This window comes from Actinia tenebrosa, unplaced genomic scaffold (assembly GCF_029948245.1).
Source record: "Actinia tenebrosa isolate PJP-AT-01 unplaced genomic scaffold, QUT_ActTen_1.0 PGA_scaffold13__45_contigs__length_12533684, whole genome shotgun sequence".
Classification (NCBI taxonomy): Eukaryota; Metazoa; Cnidaria; class Anthozoa; order Actiniaria; family Actiniidae; genus Actinia; species Actinia tenebrosa.
In genome coordinates this window covers 465,787-478,885 of record NW_028292573.1, presented here as the reverse complement: position 1 = coordinate 478,885, position 13,099 = coordinate 465,787, and the positions used below count along the sequence as shown (strand labels likewise).

Sequence of the window (13,099 nt, the reverse complement as noted above, 5' to 3'; positions counted from 1 at the left end):
AACCTAATGACATAAAAGAAGATGGTCTTATTATCTATTGTTTTCAGTGCGTACGGCTCATTTGTCGTTCGACGTTTGACCTTAGGCTAAGGCTGCGTTTACACGGCACCGTACGGATTTTTAACCGGTTAAAAATGTAACTGTACATACCGTTTACAATGCACTATCTCTTTAATTGTATAAAACAATATGTTTTGTTTACACGGATTCGTATCGCTATGATAATGTTAGTGATTTTTCATCTGATTACGAGCAAAGCATACTGTTTATGGCTTGATGGATAAGTTGTTTAGACGGTACCGATCAATTTTTCATTAGGTTTGTCATACGCAAAGTTTTCCGGACATGTTACTTATAACATAACTAAGATTAACGCGTGATCTGATTGGTTCACCACCTATGAAGAACAAATGTATGGAGCACTCGTATGGAGCACGCTGGTGACGTCAAGTTGGTGAAATTCGGTGAAAATGGCAAGCATTCAGAGAAAACTAAAAAGACTACTAACTGGTCTACCTTTCTGTACATTTAAAGGTAAAATATAACTATTGATTTCATTTCCAAAAGAAGTTTATAGCGTACTTGTTTGAGCTCAAGTTTGGCTTACTAAAAAACTCGCCCTTCCACCGGGTGGTCAATTAGTTCAGCTTTTCTCGCGCAATCTGCCGTACAGGTCACCACAGCAGTCCAACAAAACACCACGATGGTTATTGAAGTCCAAGTAAATCCACTGATGCATTCTTACGACTCAGGTACAAAATGGTTAGGTAGTTTGTGATGCAGCCAAGCGCCAACGAAATCGCTAAATCGACTTCTCCTCAGTGAAACTACTTTAAAACTTTCTTGTGAATGAAAACTTTTAAGAATACATTTAAGAACTTGTTAGATTTGCATTGATTGACACCTGTAATTGTATATGACGATTGCATAATAAAAACACAAATACACCACGACTACTGGTGACGAGGATGGCCACATTGTAAAAATTCGGAAGAATTCTTCTTGAAATAATGTGAGATTTCCTTGGTTTTCACAAACGAAAATGGCCTTTATTGGAAGAATAGAACCATTCGACGAAGCTACAGAAACATGGAGTGCCTACATCGAGCGTTTGAAACAATATTTTACAGTCAACGAGATCAAAACAGCGAAGAAAGTTCCCGCGCTTCTTACGCTACTTGGAAGTAAAACTTATAATTTCTTGCGGAATTTAGCAGCCCCAGAAAAACCTTCTGAGCTTGATTATGATACCATCGTACACCCTTTGGAGAGAAAACTATCACCTAAACCGTCTGTAAACACTCAACGTTTCCGATTTCATACAAGAATGCAAGACGAAGGATAAATTATAAACGACTACGTAGCCTACAACTACAACTACAACTAAGGAAGTTGGCGATTCACTGCAACTTCGATAACCTAAACGACACACTCATAGATAGATTAGTATGTGGAATCCGTAATACCGGAATACAGAAAAGATTGCTTTCTGAATCTACGTTACCATTGGAAAAAGCTATCGCAATATCCGTAGCAATGGAAATGGCCGCGAAAGACGCCATTGAATTACAAGGTAAGCACAAAGAAGTTGGTGTATAACAAGATAGCTAAAGCAAAGCCTAGAAAACCAACCGAAAATCAGCTTAAACCAATACGTGTTTTAGATGTGATAAACCAGGTCACTCATCTAATTCATGTAAACATTAAGAAGCTACATGTTATTTTTGCAAGAAAAAAGGACACATCGAAAAAGCATGTGGGTGTTACTAAAACGAGTAACGCAGTAACGAGTAACGAGTAAACCGATTAAGAAGAAAATGAGTAACATGAAATTTTTTATACATTGAAAAATCTGAAATAAATAGTAATGTATGATAAATAATCATAATTTGTATTCTCTATTGTGTTTTAGTCTAGCTTTTTTACACAAATGCCGTCTGCAATTTGTACCTCGCAAGCTAGATCAAACTGACGGACTCCACGAGTGCAAGTTATATTTTTGTAGTTGTTTAGAAGAATCGATTACTTAGTCTTTTGAGTTCGATGGAGAATGAGTGTTGTACCTAGTGTTCACCGCGTGGTTTCAAGGATTCCTTTTCACTTTGATTTATTCGTTTATCTCTCTTCGTCAGAACCAGAATTTGACTTTGGTTTAACACTCGCTATTTCCCTGCAAGCAGTCTCCTTCGTTTGTCGTTATTATTGACCAAGAATATCGCCAACAAGGGAGACTCTGCTAACAGGGATTGAATTATTGCTATTTATTTGTATAGGAAAGCACACGATCTCGAGGTACGAGTGATGCAGTCAAAATTGGACGAGCATTTAGGCGAGTACAATTTGAGAACTTTCAAAACATCACGAGTATCTATAAATTCCGAAACACACGAGAAGATCGTGCGATGTTTTGTTCATAATACGCTCAACCAAATTGAGCAACTTATTGGGGACTCTACAGAGTATAATTTGGAATTTAATTGTACTCCTCTATCTTAATTGTCCAATAAGAATCAAATAATTTTGTCGAGTGTATAATAAGACATAATAAAACGCTTTGTAAGATTAGGTTCAATATTTTCTCGTTCAATTCTTGCTACTGTATGGCTAAAATGTCAGGCTAGATAAGCCATAGGCAACATAACAGTAACCCTTGAGAGAAAATCTTGGAAGAATTCTCGACCAATTTGTACAATGATGAATGCGGAAGTGCCCGAACGGCTGACCACGGAATGTTCCTTTTGGATCTCCTGAATCCCTGTGTATTAAATAGCTTTATTCGTAAGTAATTTTAGTAAATATTTTATGATCATTTCAATATAATGATTTTAAAAGTCGTAATCTGATTTTTCAATGTATAAAAAATTTCATGTTACTCGTTTTCTGGTTACTCGGTTTACTCGTTACTCGTTACTGCGTTACTCGTTTTAGTAACACCCGAAGCATGTTTAACTAAACGCAGACAAAAAACACGCCGCCATACACGGCGGAATGTACACGCCCTCGATAACAATGCTGATAACGAAGACGAGTCGGACATTGACATTGAGCTTAGACATTAATTCGATAAAAGAGAAGAAAACTAAGCCAATTCAACTACAATTAAATATAAATGGAAAGAAAGTATCAATGGAGCTTAGAACAGGATCAGCAGTTTCAGTTATGTTTAAAGATGAATTTGAGAAGCAAGTCGGCAAGGCTAAAATTGAGCCCACGAAAGTTGTTTTAAAAGCCTACACAGGAGAGAAAATCCATCCGTTAGGAATCACGCGCGTCAAGGTACAGTACAACAATCAAGAGAAAAACCTCGAATTATACCTAGTCAATAGAGGCACAGCAGCACTGTTTGGCCGAGATTGGTTAGCAACGATACAGTTAAAATGGAAAGAGATAAACAACGTGTTAACACTGAATAAGGAACCTGTAAGTACCAACAACGCATTAGACAATATCTTAAGCAAATATCCAACAATCTTTGAAGAAGGAATCGGAAAAGTGAAGGACATCAAGGCGACATTAAAGGTCAAAGAGGAACCGCAACCAATATTTCTGAAAGCCAGACAACTACCATATGCCTTGAGACTAAAGGTGGTGCGAGAATTAGACGAGCTATAGAAAATGGGAATAATATCCAAAGTGGAAACAAGCGAATGGGCCACTTCCATAGTTCCCGTACTCAAGAAAAACGGAAGAGTAAGAATCTGCGGAGACTTTAAGCTCACAGTTAATCCCAAGCTTGCAGTGGACCAGTACCCGTTACCCAGGATAGAAGATGTGTTCGCATCTTTAGCAGCTGGAGAAAAGTTCACAAAGATCGATTTGAGGCAAGCCTACCTGCACATGGAGATGGAAGAAAACTCAAAGAAGTATTTAACTATGAATACGCACAAGGGTCTATACCAGTTCAACCGGATGTTGTTTGGAATAGCGTCTGCACCAGCAATATGGCAGAGGACTATGGAACAGATTCTGCAAGGAATACCATCAGTCTATTGCATCCTAGATGACATGATAATAACTGGTAAGGACAATATCGAACATTTTAACAGCCTGGATAGTGTGTTGAGTCGTCTGCAACAGTACCAACTCAAGGTCAACCTAGAAAAATGCCAGATCTTCCAAGATGAGATCGAATACTGTGGACACAAGATAGACAAGCACGGCATACACAAGACAGAGGAGAAGATTTAAAGCGTGATACTCCAGCACCAAAGCATGTAACTCAGCTTCGCGCATTCATTGGCCTCGTAAATTATTACCACAGATTCCTACCAGACCTAGCCTCGGTAATGAGACCACTCCACCAGCTACTGGAACAAGGTAAAGCATGGCAGTGGACGAAAGCATGTGACAAAGCCTTCGAGACGATAAATGAGATGGTCACGTCAGATTTGGTATTGTGTCATCATGATTCCAAGAAGCCTATCCGCTTAGCATGCGACGCGTCAACGTATTGGTTCGGCGCAGTTCTGTCCCATATCATCGATGGACAAGAAAGACCAATAGCATTCGCTTCTCGCACCTTAACGAAAGCTGAGAAAAACTACTCTCAAATTGACAAAGAAGCATTAGCAATCATCTTTGGAATCAAACGATTCCACACCTACCTGTACGGAAGACAGTTTCCGTTGTTTACGGATCATCAACCACTAGTAACCATCTTCAGCCCAGCCAAAGGCATACCAGTGACCACAGCTACAAGACTACAGCGATACGCTATGTTTCTATCAGGCTATACTTACGACATAGAGTATAGGAACACTAAGCGACACACTAACGCTGACGCCCTTTCAAGACTACCGTTCGAAGTAACCCCAGAGGATCAAAAGGAAGAAGCTGTTGACATTTTTCACTTAAGTCAGTTTGAACAGTTACCAGTGACAAGCGCAACGACCAGACGAGAGACAACAAGAGACAAGATCTTAAGTAGAGTCTATGAACAGACCATGTCTGGATAGTCAACTAAGCCAGACGACAAGGTACTACTGGCGTACTACAATCGTCGAGATGAAATCAGGGATATCAGGGATGTCTCATGTGGGGTATACCAGTAATCATTCCAGACACCCTAAGGAACCAAGTACTGGAGGTCATCCATTCGACTCACCTAGCCGTAGTAAAAATGAAAGCTCTCGCTAGAAGTCACATCTGGTGGCCAGGAATCGACTCCGAAATTGAACTGATAACCAAAGCCTGCCCTGGTTGTAACAAGGTTCGAAACAACCCAAGAAAGGTACCCATCCACCCGTGGGAATGGCCAAAGTTCACCTTGGGAACGGATCCATATCGATTTTGCTGGACCATTTATGAACAAACAGTTTTTGATTATTGTCGACGCACACTCCAAATGGCCAGAGGTGTTTCCAATGAACAAGATCACAGCAACAAGCACTATTGAGGTACTACGCTCAGTATTCGCAAGAAACGGCGTACCACAGCAGCTCGTTTCCGACAACGGACCGCAATTCACGTCAGAGGAATTTCAAGCATTCATGAAAAGCAATGGAATTCACCATTTTAGATCAGCACCGTTCCATTCTGCAACGAATGGACAAGCAGTAAGATTCGTGCAAACCTTCAAACAGAGTATGAAGGCAATGAAATCAGAATCAGCCTCTTTAAACAAGAAGAGCAAATTTCCTACTGATATACCGCAACACACCTCATGCTACCACTAACGAAACACCTGCCAAAATGTTCCTTGGTCGAAACATACGTTCCCGTCTGGATTTGATTTGAACAAATGAAGAAAGCACTCGAGAAGAAGACACTTATACGCTTGTTTGATAATGGACAGGCAGTGACAGTTCGAGATTACAGAGGACAAGACAAGTGGGTTAATGGGTTAACGACGAAGTGGGTTAATCAATACACAACTAGGACCATTGATGTATGAAGTCAAAACAGAAGCTGGAAGTTATTGGAGAAGGCACACAGACCAAATCCAAGAAAGGAAGCATGATGAAAATCATAGCGACCCTCAACCAAGACCAGCAGAAGATGTCTGCCCAGCAGAAGTAGAACAGCCATCAGTCAGCACAACCCAGACAAGCAAGACAGTTACCCCCGCTAAAAGCAACATGGCGCAAGAAGGACAAGGCAAAGGACATCGATACCCAGCAAGGCACAGAAGCCCACAAAAACGTTATATGTATGAACAACATTAGGACAGTCATAAGAGATATGAACCTTCAGAGATATTTTTTCTATCACAGTGATTCATAACTAAGAAGGGAGGAAATGTTATATTTGCATTGATTGACACCTAGTAATTGTATATGACGATTGCATAATAAAAACCCAAATAAGAATTATTTTATGGATAGCTCAGTCCCGTGTGAACAGAACCGCATAAACGTACAACTTTTGAATTTTTTTAAACAAATCATGCAATGACTATTGCGTGCGGATTTGTCCTGCATTCAGTGAATTGACTTTAGACCAAAAAATTGCAAATGAAATGAAACCATATATGCTTTATTGAAGCTCCCTTAAATGGGCTTCTAGATGACCTACCAAGAAAGTATTTACCTTGTCATAATTAGACGACTCATGCATCATCACAGTGGCACATAACTGTAAGAAAATATTCATAAAAAATCAGCCAATCATATTTGCTTTATGCAGGTATTCATATTACCAAATAGGCGACTTGCACTAAGAGGTCACGTGATCAAATCAGCCATTGTGGCTGGCATTCTACAGGATTTTAGCTATGCGAGAATGTAAAAAAAGATGGCGGATTAGGGTTTTTTTTTTTTTTTTGGTGATAAAAGGTAAGTTAGCGCACTAAATAACGATAAAAATCTCCTTTTCCTGCAAGCAATATATTCTTAATAAATATATACAGTAGATTTTTGCTATTGACTGGCCAAGAAGAGAAAAAATATGGTATTTTTTGCGCTACGATGTGAAGACCTACGAAGTGTTTAGTCTTGTTTTGCCGATTTCATGACCTAGAAACGACTTCTTGCCAAAAAAATTTCAAGTATTTTTCAACTTCATTCTTGAAAAATGCATTTTTCTTGCAAGAAATATACTCTTAATAGAAATACCTTAAGCAGATTTTTGCTATTCATTCGCCAGGAAGAGGAAAAATATGGTATGTTTTCAGATCATGTAGCGGGCGAAACAAGACTAAACACTTCGTAGGTCTTAATTTACATCGTATCGCAAAAAATACCTTAATTTTTCTCTTCTTCGCGAGTTAATAGCAAAACTATACTTTAGATACCTACTAACAATATATTGCTTGAAATAAAAGGGGATTTGTATTGTTATTTAGGGCGCTAGCTTACCTTATATCACCAAAAACCCCACCCCAATCGCCATCTTTTTCTTAATTCTCGCAAGTAGTATGAATGGCACAAACCCCGTTTTGGGTGGGCTAGTGGTGGGCTAGTGGTGGGCTAGTGGTGGGCTAGTGGTGGGCTAGTGGTGGGCTGGTGGTGAGCACAATAATTATTCATTAAATATTAGCATAAAATGATGGGTAGGTATCTATGGAGGTTGCCATGACGACCAATTGACGTTATAAGACTACAAACTGCAGCTCGATGATGCTTAGAAGAGGTGAGACTGTAACAGGTAAAAGATTCGCAAGTCCATGAACAGTTATCAAGCGGTTGAACGTGTAATCATGTACCCATAATCCTTGTCGGCCTCAGCTTTATAGCTTTTCAGGTGACTAGCTTTATTGAAATAAGTGTATATCCTTCCATAATTCTTTTAAAAACAATTATTGTTTCTCGTTACCATCACTACCGAGTAGCGTCACATTTAGCAAAAGGACGAGCACATCAATTGTTTATCAAATCATTACAATAAAATGACGAGCAGATTGTTTTGTATTCGAATTGCGTCACATTTTGGATGGGTAGTGATGGGCACATCAATTGTTTATCATCCAAAAATGTAAACTCCATGAGAGGGAATCGAACCTGGTCTCTCGCTCGACAGGCGAGTATAATATATATATTTAGGCACTGCCTAAAAGCGGAGCTCCTGATACGAAATTAGGGAGCCAGGGAGCCTAATTTGAATGAATCTGAAAGGTAAAAATAAGATCATTATTATACCATTATTATACGCAATTATACCAACCCACTTAGGAATTTTGAACACAACTCACCACAAGCCACCCCACGGGCTATTTTTGTTCTTTGAAGATTCTTCGACGAAGTTTTCCATGGCCGACATTTTTAAGCTTTGAATTTCTGTTTAATTTTACTTTTAAAAAAACGAAAGATAAATACAGACAATCCAACAAAATATCAGGTTTAGTGAAATTTACCTTGGATGTCTTTCATTGAAATCGAAAATTTTGGAGATTCCCGATTCCCTTAGGACAAATCAGGACTATAAAACAGACTTGAAAACTGGTTAAGGTGAGAAAAACTAAAGCTTACTTGCATCTTTCACATAACGATGTTTGGAAAACCATAAGAATTTTGATGTTTTTATATTAAATGTATTTTTACCGCAATGAAAATAAAAAAAACAAATGCTTTAGTAGCATCAGAGAGAAAATTGCCTAGAGATCATCAACTAACTAAACTTGAGAATTGAAGGCCCTGAGCATTTAAAACCAAATGTGTCATCAGTTAAAAGGAAAAAGGTTTTTTAATTACTTCATTGAAATAATTTTATTCCTTTCATATGAGAATTAACTACTTTTCGAGAAGCTTGAAAACTAAGCTTACTAAATTTTGAGATTCGATTTTACCAGTTTTCATGACTGTTTTCATGTGTGAGAAAGATACGAAAATCACGAACGACAAAAGTTTTTCGAAAAGCAAAGTTTACATTCAGTATTAAACTTGACACGAACAACTGAGACAAAATAGAAAATAATGCAAAATACAAAAGGACTAATTTCTTTGTCAGTAAATTGGCATCTGTAAATGTTTTTGAACATTTTTTAGCTTGGTTATAAAGTGAAAGACAAGGTCTTTATGCAATATCATCTCTCAACAACACAAATTTAAGCTCATTTGCATAATCATGGCTAGCTCGAACAACTTAATAAACAGTTGAATGTTTGGTGTAATTTTACATTTCATTCAATATGTAAATAAATTATCTGTATAAAGATATAAAATTATTGAATGAAAGTCTTCAGCTTTGTTTTGCCGATGGGACCCGCGATAGGAGGCAAACAAAGCTGAATTTTTCTTGAACGAAAAACATATGATAGTTGGTTAAAAACAACCGAATTGTTAATGATTTACAAAGCTAAACAAAGGACGAATATTTGTTGTAATATGCTCTTTTATATTTTATATTTCCTCCAGCATTAAAATAAATTAAGCTTATCTACAGAAATATTAAAAGTTTTGAGGGAAAGTCTTTGATTTGTCGATTCGTCGAGAAAAAATGCTTGTCAAAAAATAATAATATACGATTGTTTGCTGAACAACACACACCTGAATTCTTGGAGAACACTTCTTAATCCATCTTTGAATATATGAAAGCTTTTTTAATTGTCTTTGGTCTATAACTTGCCCTAAAGCGATTTTTCTGTGCATTTGAGAGTAGCCTTAGCTAGTAGTTTTGCTTCAAATTCCTTTGTCTTTCACGCTCATTTTCTCTTTGTTCATCCGTGATGTTTTGCCTCAAATTCCTTTGTCTTTCACGTTCGTTTTCTCTTTGTTCATCCGTTAAGTTTTAGTCCTGCCTGGATTTGCGTTCTCTCTCTCTCTCTGCTTGCCGCTTTTCTTTGGTGAGATTCCTTCGTCTTTGCCTTTCTTTTTCACGCCTCCAGAGTTTTTCCTCTTCCGAAAAAACTCTTTTACTTCTGGCCTTTCTTTTGGCTTCATTCTCCTCTGAGCTTTCTTTCGACATATCGATTTCGGAAATAGAGTAAATATAAATATAAATATAAGCTTGAATAAAAAATTGTGTTGTTATCTTTCGGTATTTCTATACGTAATAACAGGTGTAAAAACGTTTTTTACAAAAGTTTAATAGCCGAATTTACCCTTATGTTTACCCGTATGTTGCAACGCGTCGACATTCCCGCCAAAAGAAAAAAAGATAATCTAACCAGCCAATCGGGATTCTTGCGTACACGGACGGACGGACGGACGGACGTATGGCTAATATCCGTGTTGTATTTGCCTTTGGGAAACATGTTCTGCAGAAGAAGTATGATACTGGCATTTCTATAACGACCTTGTGTAAATAACCGAGATACCATGGGGCTGTCATGGGGATTTCACTTAAATCATCCGAAACGTTTGGCAAGCCATGTGCAAACAAAGTTATTTCCTTCTTAAAAAACTTTTTAAGTGTTTCATAGCCCTGCTGCCACTGAGTATAACACCATAAAATTCGACACTTTCTCTTTTTCTCATACACGATACGATCTTTTTCTAAAATCTGTTGAACGAAATGAGTATTTCCACTCTGTGTTGGACCCAATACCAACAATGAGAACTTAATGCTGAAAATTAAAATCAGGATACGGGAACGTTATCAAGTCTAGCTCTCTCCTGGGTCGTTTACAGTTAGATTTAACCACTGGGTTCGAAACACGTCTTGTAGAGGTCTTCTACTGTCTGCAGTTCGAAGGCGGTTTACAGTAAACCAGCGGTGGTTATACTCGTCAATCAACATCTGCATGGCTTGTTCCATATCCAACGGATTGGGATAGATATGGAGTTTACCTTCAAACTCTGCGAGCCGTTCCTTCTCACTGTATTTTCCATTTTCCAACTGTACATAAATGACTGCGTTGATACACGAGGATCCTGTGAACTTCCACAATGACATTGTTATCTAATAACCCAGCATTATCACATTGACTCAGTTCGTGCAGTTACTGATAGGCTTTTACAAACCCCAAAGTGTCTCGATTCTCCGCTAAAGTTTCACATTTACCCTCAAGTATTTGTTCCACCACCATAGGGTCGACCTTTCCCAAACCTTCTTGAGTCATAGATCGACAGACGTAACGCTCCAACAGTTTTGATGTCCCTGTGGCTTGGGATCAATTGTTTGTCGTTTTAGAAAGTTGTCCAAACCCTCCATTTCAACTTTTACTTTACAGCTCTTCACGTCACTCTGTCTGTACTTAACCCTCCAGATCAAACTTGGTTAACAATAACATAAGTGGACATTAGCTATGCAAATGACGTGCTTTGGGGTTAAAGCTAAGTGTATGTATACATGACGAAGACAATAGATGAATTGCTCATGAATTGCACAGAATTGAGTGACACATCCGGGAAATTAGCGAATAAATTACTAGATTCCAGTTTCCCAATATCAGTTTTCCTTTCACGGCCGTTTATATTTATAAGGCAAAGTTACAATATTGAAAGTTTAAGCACTTCGTGAAGAAAATCGAAAGTTAATGCACGAAAAATGAAATGGAAATATTAAAGAATGACAACCACACAATATAAGCTTATCATTTATTTTGGTGATTCAATTTGCCATAATGCGATGTTTTGTGGGTCAATTTCAGTTTTCGTAGTGTTTACATGTATGGAAATTTATCATTCCTGCACTTTGTTCGGGTCCTGCTTTTCGTCGTGAAGAAAATCATTCAAAGTAACAACTGAAACTGGTTGCCCCACCATTGCTTAACTGCTTCCAAAATCCAGCTTAAGGTATTAGGATACATCTACGACCACTATGCGCGCAAACTTAAATAACACGCTGGCTTTATAATGGTAATTGAACTGAGTGGAGTGCAATTTGGTCTGAAATCAAACGCGCGATTTGTAATTGCAAGTTTGATTTCAGACCAAAATTGCACGACACGAAGTTCAATTACCACTTTATTATATCCATTTTGAAATTTTTTTTGAAAAAGACGTTTAAACCGACATGACTTGCGATCTACAAGCAGTTGATTCAAACATGCTGTCAAGAGAACTTGTTTATACTGATCGAGCAATGATTCTCATTTTGAAAATCAACACTTTCAATCCAAAACTAAAATAAATTTATAGAGGACCAAAAGGCATTACATGTATTAAGCATCATTTACTTACATTAAATAGCAAGGCAATCCTGCCCAAAAGGGTTGTAATGAACTGACTGTTGTCCATACAGCCAATGCTCACTGCTTGTATTTTACGATTTCTGTTCAACATGTTAAGATCACACTTTGTGCCGAGAAAACAGCAAAAATCAAAGGTTGTTTTGTCCTTCGGTTGTCCTTAAGAAGTCACGTAGCTCAGCAATAATCTTCTTCTTAAGAAAAACGTTTTTAAATGACTGCATTGCGGATGTGTTTTATGCTTTAAAGATTGAAAATGAAACCACTTTCCACGATCAATCGCCAAGAAGTCACATTCAAAAGATACCGATTGCATTTTCCCCCACTGCTTTTCGCTGTAATATCTTCAACTCACTTAAGCAGTTACTTTACAAAGATGCTTTTGGCAATTTTAAGTACTCAGTTGGTCTTTTTAAGTCCTTTTTACGGCTTTTTAAGTCTTTTTTTTTTACGACTTTTTACGTTAAAATCGTTCTTCAGAAATTTTTTTTTGAGCCATGGCTGTTTTTTTCGCAAGAAGCGGCGAGCTCAACACTCAAATGGATTCCTTAATATAATTGGCTAGAAAATGACATGTCTCTCTCTCTCTTTAGAGCTCAAAATCGCGCAATTTATGCTGAAATCACTACTGCAGGGAACCAATCAGATTGCAGAATTTGCTTGTGATTTCAAAATGGATATAATAAATAGTATAACACAAACAATGTATACATTTTCTGAAAGCTGAGTAAATATAGTTTATGAAGAAATTTTCAAAATACGATTTTTTTGTTGTTGTTGTTCACATTATTGTCCTCGAAGCGAAATTTGACCATGCCTCAGTGAAAACGTTAACGGACACGTACATTTTAAGCCATGTTTGCGAAAAATGGTTTAACATACTCAGGAGATAGTAAGCTCAAAAAGGGTGTCCCAGATTTTTGATATCTGTTTTATATCTCTCGCTATTTTTGATCAAAGTTCAGCGATCGCTTTTGGAGTGTTGTTTAGAGTAAAAAGCGTCATAACTTTGGAAAGAAATTAAATTTCAAAAATCGGAGACACCCTTTTTTGGATCATGAGTTACTTTATAAACTCTCCAAATTTCGAAAA

General features: G+C 37.7%; 1 protein-coding gene across 3 annotated transcripts in view; it reads right to left on the bottom strand.

The window, feature by feature from the left end:
- Positions 1-13,099, bottom strand: part of LOC116291021 (anaphase-promoting complex subunit 7) — a 136,516-nt gene that overhangs the window by 19,134 nt on the left and 104,283 nt on the right. For 2 of the 3 annotated variants that reach the window (XM_089029049.1, XM_089029050.1), the window contains exon 16: positions 6,529-6,573. The exons of the other annotated variant lie outside the window; for it this stretch is intronic. In XM_089029049.1, the coding sequence (XP_088885175.1) occupies positions 6,529-6,573 (45 nt within the window). The remainder of the gene's footprint in view (positions 1-6,528; positions 6,574-13,099) is intronic. 3 annotated transcript variants of the gene reach the window in all.